Here is a 19,480-nt window from a genome sequence, read left to right on the forward strand (position 1 = left end):
TAACTCATGAAATGAAACCTGAGTCCTAAAAAGTCTGTTTTTCTTCATTCGTTCCTCCTTTTCTCTGAGCATTGCTCAGTCTCACCTTGGGTAAAGCTGCTGGTTGTTTTGGAATCTTGCATGACTGTTTTCTGCCTGTGAAAGATCTTTCCCACTGTAGAAAGATTGATTCCACGCGCTTTGGAAGGCGCCTTGCATTCCCTCTCAGAATCATTTTTCAGCAACAAATACCCAATTTCACCTCCAAGTTCATCGAGGCCAGACATATCTCCTATCGCTTTAGGCAAACACGAGGAGAAACTGCACTCGCTCATAATCAATTAATCGAGGACATGTGATTAACTGCCTCTGGCTGCAACACAACTCTTCATATTTACAAGAGCAGCACACAAGACCTGTTTCTGTTGTTTCAGTTTTGATACAGCATTATGAGTCTGTGAAAGTGCTTGAGTTGTAGCCAATTATCAAGTGGAATGAAAGCAGATTCTTTCTTCAAATGAAAACCTTAAGGTGGACAGAAAAAGCTGCTGCTTGTTTACAGTATTGTTTGAAGTGAGTAGGAACTCTCACTGCTCACAGTAAATAAGCATTTATTGCCCAAGCGTACAGAAGGGGCAAATGAAATAAGACAAGTATGAAAAAGCTGTTCCCCAAAGATAATGCAGCCCATTTCCAGACCGGTCTGCAGGAAACACGACAGCTTGTTTTGACTGGAAGTGAAGCATTTTGTGCTAATTTCTAAACACGTCATTGTTTATTGCAGAGATGCATCATCCCCTACATTAAATCTGAATCTAGTCAGTGGCATCAAAAATATTTCTTGCGACAGCTGTATAAACTCATAAATAAACCAGCCGGCCCCGCTGCTGCTCAAATGGAGTTTTCAAACGCTTGAAAGCTGCGGCGGGAAGCTTCATTGGCCATGCTTGACCTGTGCTTGGCCAAGATGCCACCCAAATAGAAAATTCAGCTCAAGTTAATAAAAGCTAAACTTCCCAAATAGTCTTTTATACAGTGAACTATTTTGTTTGCTTATTTGCTTTGCTTTAAGTAAAAAAAAAAAACACATGATATGAAATATATTAAAATTAAAAAAATTTAAAGGGGCCATACCATGAAAATTCTACTTTTTGAGGTTTTAAGTGTATTTTTCTTTTTTCATTCCTCACTATAAAGAACCCCAAAGTGGTATTTTGATCCGTTCATGCATTTAAGAGTAATCCTCTAAAAATCTGCACTGTCTGCAGCAGCCCCTCCCATACCCACGGACACAAGCGGGTTCTATCATGCTGACGTCAGCATGATGTGAACCATCCCTTCCATGAAAAATCTATGCTGCAAGCTCCGCCCCAAGACTACAACGAACACACGCCCACATTTTCTGCAGAGCTGTGAAATATGAAATGAACCGAGAGCGGAAAACTGAACCAAAACGGCCACCGTACCCGACAGTCACGTGATGTAAACACGGTAGAAATGAGGCGATCGGTGAGCTGCAGACAAATGTAGAGCATTAGATTATCATGTTCGCCAAAAGGAAATAATTGGTCCAACTGTTTACTTGTTAGAACGTTTATTTTAACACCAGTAAAAAACATATAACTTGCTTTTCTGTCTCGTGGTCGGATTAATTCATGCTCAATTAAACAACTTTTAATGTTATCCACTTTGATTCTACCGACAATCTACATGTCACAAACTCTTATTAGCATGTGTAGCTGTAGAGTCTCCAGTAACCGTCATGCAGGATTCCTCTGCGGTACCAAAGCTGCAGTAAAAATGTTGAACCTGACCTTCATACACACAATCAAAATCCATCAGAGAAATACAAAGTTTGAATAAGGGGAAAATCCTGGAAAGCTTTTGCAGACTGCAGCACATCCATCTTTGTCTTCTGTTTTGACCCGCCCCCATAACTGCTGGCCAATGACTGAAGAGATCTTTAGTCATGTTTGTTTTGTTAACAAAGTTTGGTCACACTGAGGCTTGGGGAGGCTCAAGGATGACGTTAACTCGTTTTTCTTTCCTTATATTAAAATGGTCCTGAAACATGACTCATATTTCATAGTTTGTTATTTAGTTTTCCAAATGTAATGGATATAGTTTACTCTGAAAGGCTGAAGAAAATCATAGTAGGGCCCCTTTGAATATTTGCTACTGGGCATAAGGAAGCAAACAACTGTTTCTATTTGCGTCATGAGTAAAAGCTGCTTGACTGCAGTTCTCAGTGTTAAAGCTAATTTCCTTCCAGCTCAGTCAAAGTTTCTGTCAAATGGCAGTAAAAGAAACAGATTGAAATGAAGATTTGAACATTTCTGGAAGTTGGGTCTAACCTGGTTCCTGTCTCTCCTCACAGGAGTCCCACGCCTGGTTCTGTCTGCAGGCGGGAGCGACTGCCTGCAAGCTGGAGACACCTGCTCCAGTGACGACACCTGCAGCCCACGACTGCGCACCCTCCGGCAGTGTGTAGCGGGAGACGGCAGCGTGAAACTGGGGCCCGGGGCGCGCAACCAGTGTGACAATGCCATGAAGGCGCTTCTGTCCACACCTCTCCACGGCTGCCAGTGCAAACGTGGAATGAAGAAGGAAAAGAACTGCCTGAGCATCTACTGGAGCCTCCACCAGTCGGTGCTGCACGGTGAGAATGGCCCTATAACACTCGACAACCGTGATTATGGGGTGGGCGAGAGCAGGTAAGGGATGTTTTGGGGATTATGGACTGCCCGTTGCAAATGAATTAGACTTCCACCTCCACGCTGCTCAACAACCGATTTCAAGCTGGAATGAAAAGAGTGATTATTGTTTCAAAAATAGGTAAAAGTAGAGCTCTGATTCCTTTCATTTCACCCACACACATTGTATTTTATCACTCCAGTGCTCATTTCGAATGCCTTCCTCTGTCATTACCGTGTCCTACACTGAAGCCCTTTATCTGCCTTACGCTTGCATTCAAAAAAGGCATTTAGTGAATACTTTCATTTCCAGCAGAAGAGAAAATGTGCAGCAGCTGTGGGTTGACAGCATGCTGCACTTCTTTGGAAATCAAACCGCGGAACAACGAAGTGGGAAATGTGTCATAAATGGACCAGGAGGGGTATGCTGCAACGTCGACCCCCGCCCTGTGGATCACTACAGCAGGGTTCATCCAAAACACTTTCATGAGCAACAGAGTAGCCCATTAGAGAATCCAAGGCGGATAAAGTCACTTTCCATGCAAAGCTCTATGGTAGTGAGGGTGTGGGGGTGTGGGGGAGTGGGGGTGCTCGCTGCAGCTCTTGACACCAAGGCAGAGCCAAAGTTCTTCAAGGTGAGTTCACTTCCAGTATCTTCATCCTATTATACAGGAGAATGGCGAGGGACACAAGACAAGTGCAGGAACCAATTGGCTGAGCCTGGATGATGTCTTTAAAGAATTACCAACCACTTCCTGTCTTTTCCATGTAACCCGTTGACAGTATATGGGAACTGGACCCCCTTATTCCAATAAGAAGTACCTGCTGCTCCCAAGAAGCAAAAATGCTGTAGAGTTCTATGGCGAAATAAACAGCTATAGGCTTGTTTCCACTGAGAGGTCCAGTAAGGAACATGTGTCAGAGTCAAGGCCCGGGGGGCGGGTCCGGATTTTATTTTATTGTTATTCATGGCCTGATGTTATCTTGTGCTTATTTCTAACTAGTATAATTTTGATAAAATAGACTTTATGGAGAGTAAAATATTGAAAGTTATTTAAGGTTTAAGATGATTTATTCTGGAATAATATTCCTGAATTTTTATTATTCAAGATTATGTTAAAAAGTTACAGTTTTAAAGTTTTAAAAATTGCCCTCATAGAGGGTGCACTGCTGCACTGCTGAATTACAGCTGTCAGATTGACTTTTGTTCTCCACCCTATTTATTAAGATAAAAGATCGCTTTTGTTCAAAAACTAAAATAAATGCCGTATTAGCTCTTCAATTTAATAAAATCTCAATCACAAAATATAAAAAAGTTTACTTTTATTTTAGACTGAGTTTTACGCTGATTTTACAGCTGTACGGCAGGGGACTAAGGGAGTTAATACACATTAACAAACTAATTATGTTCTAATATCTGTTTGCGTGTCAACTTTCACAGCCCTAAAGCAAAATAATCAAATTTATAGACTTTTAACCAAAAGGCTTTTTTTTTTTTTTTTATGCTGACTAAGAAGATTGAGAGCAAACCATTTTTTCAGAAGAGTCCGACAGTTCCCACTATGTGGAGTGTAACTTTACAGGTTCAGCTGAGGATGCGACCGCCCTACTTTGTTATCTAAATAAAGCAGGATTCTTTAAAAATGATCAACAAAACTCTATTTTTATGGATTTAATCAATGCCAGGAGAGGTGGTTTGAGCCACACAGTCTGATCCCACAGCCTCTGACATCACATTCTAATGTGTTTTCATATCCTGGTTACCAATCAGCATCCATAGATATTTATAACTGATATTTACTCTCTTATTGACAACTTTAGATAAGCTTTTATCACTTCAGGGTTGAGAAAAACTCTTCATTTACAGTCTGAAGGGAGGAGGGGTGGTCTCTGCAGTGACCTGACCTCTCTTGTTTGTGTTGGCAGGATTCAGCCTGGTGGAGAGCTACCCGTATGAACCAGAGGACAAGGCCTCTGACTACGTCCGCCTGGCCTCCATCGCTGCAGGTGAGCGGCCGAGCATCTGCTGCTTCACGTTCCCAACATCTACAGTGCAGGAAATGTGACATTCACCATCACCAGCTCAATACAGCGAACAAACCGGTCCCTGCTCAGCTCGTCGCTTTGCAAGGGAGAATCCACTTGTTCTTCATCCTCCAGACAGATAATGCGGTGCATGTGTGAGTGGGTGACATGGAGTGTTTGATGAGTGACAGCCCTCACTTTACCTCTGCCTCGCCTCTGGGCCTGTGGGCAAGCCGCGGGGTGGGTATGTGCTGCTGTTTGCCCCCAAGGCACAGATTAATTGCTGATTTTCCTTTATCCAATGGAAGCAGAAATACTGGGAGGGATGAAGGGGAACCAGACAAAGTGTGAAGAAGAGGCTGAAGAAAAAGACAAATTGAAAAATAGGGAGGAAAAAAAAGATGCCATGGCAAGAGGTTAGTGAGGCTGAGTGGGAACAGGAGCACAGAGAGGCCAAGTTTACTCAGACTTCATTGTATTTGTTCGTTTTTGCTCTTTGATATGTTTGTGAATCCCTGGAAAAAGAGAGAGGCAGCACACAAAAGGAGTTATAGATTTTTTTGAAAACACAAAGCCATTTGCTATACTTACTGGGGGAGCAGTTGCATTCTGGGAAAAAAACAACAACATGACCCATGTACAAACAAAAAAATAAAGATAGTCATTAGCAGTCCTTTGTCACAAGAATAAGTGTGGTATCTGCACTTGTAAAAAAGTCTTCCTGCCAAAATAAAGGTGTAAGGTTGTGAGGCATTAATGTTTCACTTTTTGTTGTTTGTTCTCTAAAATTCCACACATTTGGAAAGTTCCAAATATATGTCTTCTGTTTCTAACCCAGGGCATGCATTTTGTTATCCTAACACTAACTAACCACTATTGGTGAGGCTGAAGAGCTGGAATAATGTTAGATCTCAGGAGCTATGACCGTCAGAGGAGATCCACCTCCGCCTCCTTCCTCCCTAAAAGGTTTTCAAACATGCCTTGTTGGTGAAACGTTATTTTTGGAGCAGTTCAAATTGAACTCTGGGATGTTCAGGTCTATAACAATTGTCACTTTTCAACCTTCAGCTCTCAGTCATGGTTATTTTTATGGCATGGTCCAACAATTCAAGGTATTTTTTTGTCTTTTGGAGGGACGGTTCACTTCATGTTTTGCAGATTAACAGTTTGTTTTATCTTCACATAAATAACATAGATCAATATAACATCCTTAAATATCACAGAAACTAGAATAGGTAACATAAAACATCCATAGAAAATATTTCTAACTGAACTAGAAAAGTTCCATTACCTGAGATAATGCTAATCTGAATGCTTTTTGCTGAAAGTAGTCGCTGAAGATGCTGAATCCTTTTGCTGAAAATAGTGACGCAATTTACTTTAATTACTGAAGGTATTTACCGAAAATGCAAGTTATTTGCAAAATGTTAAATTTGCTGAAAGACTGGAAATTTTGTTAAATAACTAAGAAAGACCGCTGAAGTTGACATACATTTCTGAAAAAAATGGTAATAAAATTGCTTAAAAACCCCTAAAACATGGCAATTTAACAAAAATATTTGGTGTGTTGCTTAAATATGAGCTAAACTCCAAATTAGCCCCAAAAACATCAGTAGATGCCAACTTAGCCAAAAAAAAAAAAAAAAAAAACGCTATCTTGTTGCTATAATACTAGCTCAACTCCAAAATAACCTAAATTTCCTCAGTAAACTAAATGAGTCAAAAACGTTAGCATGTTTCTAAACACTACTCACTCCTGTCTGTTGCTGCGGTAAATCAACAAACAAGTTGGAGAAAGAATTTACTGCAAACAAATGCACTTGTGAGTCAGACCTGCAGATTTTCTGGGAAAGAAATGGCAGCTGTTTTTCTCAAAACAAATATTTCAGTGTGCTACAAGTATATATAATGTTCAGTTATTTCAAGTGGGCAGTCCTTATTTGTTATTAACATTGTATGAAAAAAATAGCTTTTCAAAAGATAGAAAATGCCATCAAAAAGACCAAATTAAACCAAACGCCACATTTTCTCAACCTTTCTTGTGAGAATGAATAAATTGTTCCGCTTCTAAGATGACAGCGATGCTAAAGTACGATCCTGTGGCCTAATGCACATGTATTATATGTTATATAACTGTGATTATGTGCAGAATAAATGATTGAGTCCAATCCATCTGTGAGAGGAAAAAAGAGGAATGTGACTTTTGTAGATTCAGTGCGTTTTGAAAATAAAAGATATTTAAAATGCTGCCATTTTAAAGAAATCTTCAGCTACAAAACCCCAAAACATTCTATTTTATGAATAAAAAGGGCTGCTTGAGACTTTTTTCATACATAAATATGTGGAGTGAATTTCAGGGAAGTGCCTGCTAAACATGAACAGAGAGGATCAGGATCAGGTTCAAGCAAGGCATCTGAAATCAGCTTCTCCATGGAAAACACTAGAAACATGTTTAAAATGTTGTTACTGGATTTGAAAGCCTTTTGCTAAATTTACAGCTGTCCTTTTTCCGGTGTTTTTTTTCTGTCATAAAGGACTTTTTTTTTAAATTTGAGCTTTTAAAGACTAAATGTTGAATTTAATAAACCTCAGTAATGATTGTCTCTGTTTCAGTCGGCGTTTCTGCTTCTTCTGTTGTCACCTCTGTTCACTTGTTAAGCAAACACTTTTTCTTATAAGAGAATGACTGAGTGGGTGAGCAGGAGAGGAAATCCTGCCACAAACACAATGATGCTCTAACAGCTATTCAGGCTTAGATGTAAAACAGCAACAAGAACAAGCTTAAAATAACACCAGTTTGGCCAAGAAACTTCAATCCTTTGAGTGCTGAAAATGTGCAAAAAAATGTGAATATTTGCAATCATGCAGTGCATGTTCAAAAATATGAATGTTTTTTGCATGTTGTAGTTTTCCACATCACAGCTGAGCAGAAAACATTCAGGAATGTTTAGTGCATATAGGAAAGGCTCTAAATGAACAATACTATACAGTAAAATGTTGTTGGTTAGATTGTAAGGCCCGTGGGCCGTTAAACTGTTCAATCTGGCCCCACGAGCGGGAATAAATTATAATGCTAATCCTTATTTGCTTTCTTAGATTATTTTCCCGATTGCACACTATAAGTACATTAACCTTTGTGTGACTGCAAGAAGTTATTCTGCAGGTTTGTCATTTTTGTGTGTTTTCCGAGTTGGACAGTCATTTTTCCAATCTTTCCAACACTACATGAAAATAGTATTTCTCTAAGTTTTTGTTTTTCCCTGAAAAACTTCAAACCATTGATCCAATTGGAACTTAACTGGGAACTAAAGTCACAGCTTTAAAACAAAACTCCCAAAATGTTCTGTTTTATAATACTGTATATATATGTATAGGTTGCTGTGTTAGCGTTAGCATGGCTCGTAGGTGTTTTACCTTCAGTTGTCAAAAACCTTTCCAGAAGACTTGGAAGTTAGTGAACAGAGTTTGAGTGTTATTGGCATTGAATCCACCAAACTCCATCCTGGGGATGATTTAAGGAACATTTCACTCAGGATTCTGTGCTTTACACGTTAGCCTTTATTAGCTATGAAGCTAGCTGCATTTTACCAGTCTCAGACTCGGATACCCTTTTGACCTGCAAACCCTCAGCTGCGCCGTCACCCCCGCTGTCAGGAATTGCCAAAGCAGCGTCTTGAGCCATTGACGCAGAACGATAAGGTTCTGGATCACTTTGCCTGGTACCACTCTCCATATTGAAGACCCAGCATACGTTACATAAAGCTAACCTAACTGTCAATCATAGATCCAAGCCACACCTCTGCCACTCAGTCTGGCTCCACTAGCCCCGCCCCCTTTTAGGCATTTTCAAATCTGGGCTGAGAATGGAATCAGCCTCCAACTGCACTGTTTGGTTACCCTGTAATTAACAGGTAATTTCCTTAAAGGGGCCATACCATGATTTTCTTAAGCCTACTAGAGTGGACCATATCCACATATAAGGTCATATATCACCTTTGGACCACTAAAAAATGAATTATTTATGAAATATTAGTTATATTTTGTGAGTTTTGCCCTTCCCGGAAGTAAAATGGCCCAATTCCTGAAGCTCCGCCTCCTGCTGCGTGTGGCAGCAGTGCCGCTGCAGTCCACTTCATCCCAGAGAAAGCCGTGTAAGCATTACTCCCACGAAAACAATCCAAACTTAGTCAATGATGGATGCACATACATCTGCCTTTACTTGACCTGGCCATCGTTTCAGTGCTCCACAACACACACTGGAAGGAGAAAGAATCAGGGTTTTGGAGGAAGTTCTGTCCATGAAGATCTTCACTTCCTCGTCCCAGCTGACGTCCGGATCAGAACCATACGGCTGGACATTTTTGTGAAGCTGTGGTGATGATTTACGCTATTGAGCTACTATAATCAGACAGGGGGGATAAGAGACGGAGCAGCTCTGCTCAGCTCCAAAAGCCACGCCCCCTCAGAAGAGATTTTGGAAACAGAGAGGGTTTTTTAAGACATTTAGGTTGTGGGATTTTGGTTAAAAAAGTCATAATCATAATTAAAACAGTACTGAGAAAGTTTTTTTTTAATGAAAAAAAGATGTCATAGGGGGACTTAGAACTTTTAATATTTTTTAAAATATATTTTCTCAAAATTATACAAGTTATAAATGAGTGCAAAGATAACATCGGGCCATTGATAACAATAAAATAAAATGATCTGGAGGGCCGGATCTGCCCCCCCGGGCCTTGACTTTGACAAATGTGCCTTAAAGTCATAAATGTTCAGAACCAGTAACTGACTGCACGATATGACTCAGTATCCAGAGGAAACCTGTCAGATCCGTTTGGTTCCTTGAGGAATTTCAGAGATAAATCTCTTGCATCTCCACTAGATTCAGTATTTTCACACCAGAATTGCACTGATCATTTTCGGCAGAGCCACTTTTCTTCCCCATTTGGGTCAGGAGGTTAGGATTGTTCTTGTTCACCGGCATTCATTCGAAGCATCTCAAAAATTCACCATGAAAATCAGCTTTGAACTGAAGATATAATGTCACATTATCTCTGACTCAGAGAAAATCCTGATCTGCGTCTCCTGAACTCATTATTTTATGTTGGTTTTGTGCTCAAAGAAAAACACATTTCAGACTATTTATCATCTGACTGGAAGAAAAGCCCCTTAAAATTGAGGAGAAGAGTAAACAATGTCTAATTTCAACAAGCATCTCCTGACCTCATGCATATGCTGCTTCTTAACGCCACGGCTCGGCTTCCAGGCGTTGTTGATTTACAGCAGCTTTAGACCCGTACTGTACTGCCTCCACATAAATTTCCCTCCAGTAACTGCGCAGGAGGTCAAAGTTACATCCGTGCCATGCATCTTGACAAGCTGATGGCAAAAACAACGGAGGTGTGATTAATGGATGTTTTTCCACCCTTGTAGGATCTTTCCCTCAAACGGAATAATGACCCATCTCAGAAAGTTCAAGCTGAAGCTGCTGCTTGTCATACTTTAAAGCAGTATTGGTGTAACAATATGCTTGACCCTGAATCAATTAATCAGCTACCCAAAGTCATGACTGTGGCTAAGAGACTGTTTATGTTCACACAGTGTGTCTTCTCCCAGACAAGAGCTTTTTAATGCATCGCTGGCCTGTTGGAGTGCACAAATTGTGTTTTCCTCTCAAGGATTTTCCACTTCATGCTTCCTAGTTGGAAGAAAAATATACTTTTAGTTGGATTTTCTTTGAGTTTGCTTTGCAAAACAACAAGAAAATCATCCCATCAGTTGCGAGTGATTGATTGTCACAGTGAACACACTTTGGTTTAAGGTTATTGTTACAACTAAAGCCCAAAAAAGAAAACTTCAGGAAGCAATATTAACATAATGAGGCTGATTTATTCTTCTGAAGAAGTTACATCTTACTGAATGCAACAGCTTGTGACTTGTTTTCAACACAACTTTTGAACCAAGCTGTTTAATACAGAGGTCTGCTACCTGCGGCTCCACATGTGGCTCTTTCATCTCTCCATCTCTCTTCTCACCCAGCCATGTCAGAGTCAGCAGCTCCCTGCCAAAACTACCTAAAGAAAACAAATAAACAAAGCCTGAAAACTAAGACTACCAAGATCCAAACTAAAATAACAAAACCCAGCAGAGTAAGACTGCTGAGGACAAAGAGGGGAAAAGGAACAACAATAAATAAAATAGCATTTTATTAAGGTAAGGATTACTGAATTAGCACTTGTTTGCTCAACGCTACCTTCAGAAGAACAAAAGTTTGATATTTTATGAGTTAAAAGCATATATTATCTTGTGCTGCACAGCATTGGTTACTAGCTGCCCAGAGCTGCACTGAGATGATCCTGTTTGGCATCTTCTATTTTGAAAATATGTTGAAAAAAAAAAGAAAAATTTTGAGAGATCCTAGTTTCTTTTTATTTTATATTTTAGCTTTTGTTTGTACCAAAAAATAAACATAATTCACATTTATTATTAAAAAAAGAAGGTAATGAATCCAAATCCAAATTTCCCAAAGGCTAAAGTAAATCTATGCAGCTCCATCTAGGTTTCGATCAGTCAAAAACGAGCCCAAATGGTTCTTTTACTGTTAAAGGTCACTGACCCCTGGTCTAATAGCATTATCAAACAACTAATGTCTGATTGGTGAAGAATATAAAGGGGTGGGTAGAGAAATTGAAGGCTGTGAAGACAAATCTACCTTCCATTGTGCAGTTTAAACAATGGGTTGTTTGGAAGAACAGCTGGTGGAGGAGCTCAACACAAAAGACTACAGGGAGAATGAAATATCTGTCATTTGTGGGAGAAGAATTCTCAAACATCGTCTGCTGAGAAAACTGTGTCGTATGTTGGTGAGGCTGTTGTTACATGTGGCGTACGCGTCAGCGGGGGGGTTCTCCACTCCAACATCATCTAACTCCAGTCCATTGAACCACAAGTGTCTGAGTCTCTAGTTCGTTCTTAGGAGTCTGCAACCTTTAACACTTGAGGAGCCATTAGGGTGGATTTCTCACTGACAACACCCATAAAGTCCTACCACCCTCTTGAAAATAAGACAGATTTATATTGAGCTCTTTAACATCAGAACTGTCATTTTTTAATTGTTAACACGATAACTCCAGTCGATTGTGAAGGAGAAAATTTCTCCTTCACAATATACTGGAGTTATCGTGTTAACAATTGAAAAGTTACATTATGCTAAAGATTTTATGTTTAACCGTCACCAGCTGTTATTGTCACTATAAACACATGAACTGTTGTTCTCCAGAGATACAAACTATGCTTGAACTGTATGAAAACAAGTTGAATAAACATTGTCTTGTCTGTTTTGTGTCAATTAATGACCCTTGTAGTCCAAAAAAGGCTATTTTTTACATTTAAAGTTGATTTATTTTTCTCTACTAGAGAGTCACATTGGAGGGATAAAAGAGCCAGATATATCAGGAACTTCAGGTTGACCTCTGGGTTAGATTTACAACAAATACTAGACCATAGTCAAGAGTGAGATCAAACCTTTCACATGTTAGAGTCATCCCCCAGAATTTTTCAAATCCACCAACACAAATGTGTTACTGATGTTCATTTGAACATGATCACCTTCCAAATGGTCTAGATTTCAGCAAAAAATATGGCCTAAAATAATATTTCATCAAATTGGGTAGATTTAGACTCCAGTACATAAATAAGTACAACTGAAAATAAAAAAAAGTTCAAACTAGACATGGGTATTTTTCTTGCTGATAGCATAATCTACTTTTTGATTTATCAACTCCATTATGCTTAATCGCTTATGGCACAACTGCCCTTACAGGAGGATACACCTGTCTGCAGGGGAAAGGGGGCAAATCTGTGAAGGTGGTAATAAGCAAATTTTAAGATTGCAGACAACTAGGTGAGCCTGTACTGTGAAAATCTTCATGCACGTTTTTTTTTTTTTTTCTAGGGGTAGTAGGTAAGAACCAGGTGTCCTGCACAGATTTTTCATTTTTCTGACCCCCTAAAAGTCCAAAGTCAGGCCTCGAGGGCCGGTGTCCTGCCATTGAAGCTCCTTATGGGCCAAACACACCTGATCCAGGTAATCAGCAGCAGATAAGGCAGGATTACTGGAAATTCAGCAGGAGGCCGGTCCTCGAGGACTGACTTTGCACCCCTGCCCTAAACCTTGCACACTGTGTAGGAGCCATCAGTGCTGTTCAAGTAAAAAATACCTGCTTCCTGGCTGTTAGAAATGAGGAAATTAGACACTCAGAGTGTAGTTTGAGTAGACATCGTCCTACCGGCACTTCCGTGTTAACACCCCCCCTTATCCATGCAGCATTTGTGCGCATTCAGTAAGGCACCACTAATCACTAGAGTGTGTTGTAAGGCCACCGTTATATGTCATAGTGCATTTATCTTACATTATTACCACAAATACTTCACGACACACCTACCACATGCACAACAACGGTATGTTCCATTACGGCCCTTAAGGCTTCAATAGAACACTTTAAGATGTGGCTCTCTACGGCCCTACAGCTGGACAACCCAAAAGCCTGAAGCACCTGAACAGGTGAACCCCTGTCCCTGTGACTGAGGCATCAGGGGTAAACAGATTTCCAAGAATACACTCAGGTGTTTAACAAAAACAGCAAAGATGCTTTTGTTGGTTTAGTTTCTTCTAGCAAAGGAAAGTGACAAAATGTTTTTCTCATTTTACAGAAAATAAAAACCTGCTGCTGCTCCACCATGTTCAACCATATTTAGCACATTAAAGAAACTGGCATCCAAAAGCGTTTCAATGTCTATTATTTCATATTAGTAAAGCCAGCTCAGCCTAAGCTGTGAGCTGGACTTGATTTATGATCAGTTTCCTCCAGTGAACACATGCAAAGACAGGGTCCCAAAGGCCTGGATGATACAGTTGTGGGTTTTTCTACCTCCTGAAGACGAGATCAGCTCTGGTTCTTCCAGACCATTAAAACGGTTATGAGAAGAACAAAAAGACAACTTTAGTATTTTTTATGAAAATATATGTGCATATTGTCCTTCCCATTAATGTAGCCATCGGGTACAATTTGTCAAAGTCCCCTCCTTCCACCCTGTAGGCTTCCAAGCAGTTAAAACAGGAATAGGAATCCAGTGCAGTGTGATGGGCTGTTAGCCTGCTCTCCAAGGTCATCCTTATTTTCTGTGAGAGCCTGGTCAAAGTCGAATCCACAAACTAATGAGCGCCTCTGTTTGCCAGAGCATCATCATGGCTGCATTGACTGGGAAGGTGAGGGGGGAGTCAGGGGGAGAGGGTCACTTGGGACAAAGGAAAAGTCATGGACATGTAAGCATAGATTGGGAAACAATGCGGACAAAAGACAGACTGCTGTGAGGGACACTTCAAGTGCCTCCACAGAGAAGCTCATTACAGGGAGGCCAGCAGAGGCGTGGACACCGGGGGGGCAGAGAGGGACAGGGCTGAAGAGGAATGGAGGACAAATGACAGAGTGCTGAGCAGAAGAAAAGAAAGATGGAGTGGGGTTGATGGGAGCATGATGGAATGAAGTGGTCAAGTGAAGAATATAGAGAGGGAAGAGGAAACCAGGTGAGTGAGGGATGGCCCCGAGTCCAGGGAGGAAGTGCTGCCTAGATAGATAGATGGAGGAAAGGGAAGGTGTAGTAATTACAGGTCTTGTTGTGGCTTTGGAGAGATGGAGGATCCACTTCTTCACAGCTGCCACTTTGCATTAACCCAGCAGAATGAAATATTCAGCCATTAGGCTGAAAACCATCCCAAGCTCATGCAACATTTAAGTATCATTCATCTTCTATTTATTGCAAAGATACTCATTACAAATAATTGTGTGAATGCTTTACAGCAATACTGCTTGTATTTTTGCTATTCATAAACTGTATAATTTTTGAAATATTGAGCAAAATATGCATCATAGAAATGAATGAGAAAGTCTTCAAATTTCAAAATTTTAAGAAGATTAGCAACAATATATTCATGGGCCATTTTTTCATCTTTTACAGTCATTTTCAAAATGGAGTTTAACTAATATTTTATACCTGTTTATACTTAGCTTTTTTGGCTAATGTGACATCTACTGAGATTTTTTAATGTTAATCTGGAGTTTAGCTAAAATTTTAGCAAAATGCCAACATTTTTGGCTAATTTGTTATCTACTGAGGTTTTTATAGGCTAATATAGAGTTTAGCTTCTATTTTAGCAACAACCTAACATTTTTGACTAATTTAGTTTACTTTTTGAGTTTAGCTAGTATTTAGCTTTTTTGCTAATTTTATATCTCCTAAGGTTTTTGGGGCTAATTTGAAGTTTAGGCCAAATTTATGCAACACACTAAATATTTTAGCAAAATTAGTATACTTTGGGATTTTTCAGCAATTTTCCTGCAAATTTTTCAGAAATTTAGGTCAACTTCAGCACTCTTTCATAGTCTTTCATTCAATTTCCAGTCTTTTAGCAAATTTAACATTTTGCAAATAGCTTTTGCAATTTCAGCAAATCCTGTCAGCAATTAAAGTCAATTGCATCATTGTTTTCAGCAAAAAGCTTCAGCATCTACAGTATACTTTCAAAAAAGCATTCACTCTATAGCATTGTCTCAGGTAATGCAATTTTTTTAGTTAGTATTTTGATTCACTTTGCTAGTAAGGATGTGGAGTTTTCATTTGTAAAACTAACACAACCTTGGAGTTTGGGGAAAGAAACAGTAAATCGATACGGACCCAAATTAGGACTTGTAGGATTTTACAGAGATTGCCTGGGATTTGATTTTCTCAAACGGCAGCGATGGAAAAAGCTTTTTAACTCTTGTTTCATTTTTCCATTTCCTTTCAGAGTCTGAGGTAACAACAGTGAACCGCTGCCTGGATGCTGCCAAGGCATGTAACATAGATGAGACGTGTCACAAGCTTCGCACGGAATACGTGTCATCCTGCATTCAGCCGTCAACACACTCTGGGCCCTGTAACCGACCAAAGTGCAATAAGGCGCTGAGGAAGTTCTTTGACCGCGTTCCTCCCAACTACACTCACGAGCTGCTGTTCTGCCCGTGCACTGACACGGCATGTGCGGAGCGCCGCAGGCAAACCATCGTGCCATCCTGCTCCTACGAAGAGAAGGAGAAGCCCAACTGCCTGATGCAGCTGCGGATCTGCAAGTCAGACTACATCTGCAGGTACACCAGCTGTTTCTACACATACTGTCAGTGTTACGATGATTTCTGAAAAACCTGTTCAAAAAATCAAATAAACAACCATAGCTGAGTATATAATACTGCTTTGTCTTTGAGGATCTTCATTTGATAAAGGGAAGCTACATGTGGGTGTCTCACCGATCCATGATAAAAGGATGGTCTGCAGGTGTGCTGCTCTTGAGTGTTCAGGTTTATGCTAATGTCATTTCAAAATTGAAGCTTATTTAGCCATGATTAAAGGAAGAGTTTTTTGCTTGTCTTTTATCAGAACAGAGCCATAAAACTTCAAATCTATATCCGGCCCTCTGGGAAATTCTATCCGACCCTTCAGATCATTTTATTTTATTCTTATTAATGACCCGATGTTATCTTGCACTTATTTCTAACTTGTATAATTTTGACTAAATATATTTTTATGGAGAGTAAAATATTGAAAGTTATTTAAGGTTTAAGTTGATTAATTCTGGAATAATATTCCTTCTTTTTATTATTCATAATCATGTTAACAAATTTTAAAGATTTAAAATTGGCATTGCTTTTTGGACTATTTTGGCATTTACTAAGGTTTTGTAGGCTATTTTGGAGTTTAGCTAGCTGTTTTGGCTAATTTAGGCTTTTTTATTTTTAATTTTTTTATGCCTTTTTGAAGTTTAGCTATTTTTTCAGCAACATACTAGCTGTTTTGTGTAACCTACGTTTTTCTTAGGTTAATTTGGCACTTAGCTAATATTTCAGCTGGCTATCAGCTTCAGCTTTTTTAGCTATCAACTTCAGAATCTTCTGCTATCAGAACTAGCATCTTCAGCTGCCAAATTCAGCTCAGAGCATTCACACTGTTTTGGCTAATTTGGGCATTTTTCAGTTTTTAAGGCTATTTTGAAGTTTAGCTATTTTTTCAGCTACAAGCTGGCTGTTTTGGCTATTTGAGTTTTTTTCTGTTTTTAAGGCTGTTTAAAAGTTTAGCTATTTTTTCAGTTACGTGCTAGCTGTTTTTTTGTTTTTTTGTTTTTGTTTTTCTTTTTTTGGCTGTGTAGCCAATTTAGCTAATATTTTAGCTGGTTACCAGCTTCAGCGTTTTAGCTATTAGCTTCAGTGATTTCAGCTATCAATTTCGGCATCTTCAGAGGGCAAATTCAGATTACTGTATTATCGCAGGTAAGGCTACATATCTAGTTCATAATTATGTTAAAAAGTTACGATTTTAAAGTTTTAAAAATGTAGTTTTAGAGTGTTCAATAAATGTGTATCCTGTTCGGCCCGCAGCCTAAGGTGTGTTTTGGATTGTGGCCTCTTGTGCGATTGAGTTTGACACCCCTGGATTACACCAAAGAGAAGCTGTTTTAATCTTAATATCCCACTCCATGATTAGAGCAATCCAAACACCTCAATCCACCACATCAACTGTTGGGCATGGTGGTGGAAGGTTGGTGAATTCTGATTCTTTTACTACCACATCATGTAGATACTTGGAGCTGGTTTAAACTCTTTTGCATGGCCGTGTTCAGATGAAAAAGGGAGTGGGGGGAAATGAATCCCACCCCGGCTTGACCTAACCACTTTCTTTACATGACCACAAGGGGCCACAGCAAGGCCAAGTGTGTCCCACATGGTTAAAAAGTAGGCAGAAAATGTGGGCCCCAATTGGGTTTGTCTGCTGTTCCGTCGTGGCCCCACCTGTGTTTGCCCACATTGCCTTAAGTGGATTCAGTGGGTTAGCTTGCTACGCTAGCCAGCTCCCCGGTGGACAGTGGAACATACTAGCAAGCTCCTCTGTAGCACCCTAGTGAGCTCCTCTGTTGAGGTAGTGAGCGACACTGGAGCAAGCTAGCATGCTCCCTTGTCTTGAGCTTGAAAGTTCCACTGTTGCATGCTAGCAAGTTCTTCTGTAGCACCCTAGTGAGCTCCTCTGTTTCGAGGTAGTGAGCGACACTGGAGCAAGCTAGCATGCTCCCTTGTCTTGAGCTTGAAAGTTCCACTGTTGCATGCTAGCAAGTTCTTCTGTAGCATCCTAATGAGCCCCTCTGTTTCGAGGTAGTGAGCAACACTGGAGCATGCTAGCAAGCTCCTCCATAGCAAGCCAGCATACTCCGCTGTAGTTAGCTAGCGAACTTTGCTGTAGCATGCCAGCAAGCTCCACTTTGTTGAGCTAGCATGCTCTGCTGTAGTGTGCTAGCAAGCTCTGCTGTAGTGTGCTAGCAAGCTTTGCTGTCGACCGCACGGCTGGCTAGTGTAGCGGGCTAATCCGCTGTATCCCCACTTAAGTCATTGAGGGCAAACACCATGCAAACTGTGGACAAACCCATTCGGGGCCCACATTATCTACCCACTTTAAAGCCTTTTAAGCTGGGTTTGCTGGCTGGGGAATTATTGGTATCTGGTTCATAACTTCTAACCAGAGATTTAAACCTTACCAACACAGATTCAAGTCATAAGGAATCCTTAAGTAACAATAAATCACATGACTATATAGATGGTCATAACACTATTTCAGACTTTATCACAGCATATGCAGATCAATAATCAAAAGTAAAAAAAAAATCAAGTATACATGCACATGCTGATTATTTTTCTATTTCCTTTTGAAAAATCAGTGATATAAAATACTCAAAAAAGAAATAAAAGCAGGTTATTATTATTATCATTATTGTTTTTTCATTAGAAAAATAATTTGTATAAATTAAATGTCAAACATTTTCCTTAGAAAAATGTATATAAATCTTAAGTCAGAGGTCCTGTCTTTTCAGCATCCCTGTGGCTCTTGACTGAGCTGGGAATTTGGAGATGTGTTCCTGATTTCTCTCATGTTCGGAATGTGTCTCAAAATGAGGTCAATAAAACCTCAGCAGATGCAATAACATGTGACGTAGTGCAACACGCCTTATTAATTCAACAATTCTAAGCAGGTTCATGCTGTGTTCATATTTTATCAGCTTTGTTCCAGAATCCGTCTTTGGTTCCCTGCATGACAGCTGTCTCACACTAACAGAGCATCACACCAGAGTTCAGTTAGCAGATAAAATAAACACACGTTTAAGAGTTACATCTGCAAAAGGCTCATACTAAAGGGAGTCAGGCCGTCTGTTTCTACAACCACATGTACTGCTATCAGACTAATACCACAGCTTATTTACTTGGAGCCGGCGGGTATTCATGCAGACATGCAGCAGATGGGACTACAGCTTTGTAATTGAAAAACTGACTTGTTTTCTGACTTGCAGTGCTGCTCACCAGGATTTGTACCTATTTTCACATGTTTGTTCAGCAGGGTGCCGCAGGTGTCAAGCCGTCTGTCTATTTTTGAACAGTTTTTTTCTTTTTTAATCAAGACTTTACAAGGAAGTTTTAACTGAGGTGTACGGACAGGAACAAATCAAGCATCTTTACGTTGAGGTTCATGGTTGTTCTGTTCAGTCAGATGGACCTCATTGACTTTGCGCCCCTCCATACTGATCCCCCCCTTTGGAAAATGAATCGCTAGAATTAGAAGATGGATCTGTCCACTGTGACATATTAATTTATATTTACTGCAATTTGTCAGTTAGTAGGTTAAATGAATTCAGGTGTTAAACTCATTAAAGGTCT

General features: G+C 39.9%; 1 protein-coding gene across 1 annotated transcript in view; it reads left to right on the forward strand.

The window, feature by feature from the left end:
* The window catches only part of gfra4a (GDNF family receptor alpha 4a), a 209,272-nt gene that overhangs the window by 162,337 nt on the left and 27,455 nt on the right, over positions 1–19,480 (forward strand). The window contains exons 2-4 of the mRNA XM_024266942.2: positions 2,357–2,638; positions 4,599–4,679; positions 15,541–15,880. Coding sequence (XP_024122710.1) covers positions 2,357–2,638; positions 4,599–4,679; positions 15,541–15,880 — 703 coding nt within the window. The remainder of the gene's footprint in view (positions 1–2,356; positions 2,639–4,598; positions 4,680–15,540; positions 15,881–19,480) is intronic.

This window comes from Oryzias melastigma, linkage group LG22 (assembly GCF_002922805.2).
Source record: "Oryzias melastigma strain HK-1 linkage group LG22, ASM292280v2, whole genome shotgun sequence".
In the NCBI taxonomy this organism is placed as follows: domain Eukaryota; kingdom Metazoa; phylum Chordata; class Actinopteri; order Beloniformes; family Adrianichthyidae; genus Oryzias; species Oryzias melastigma.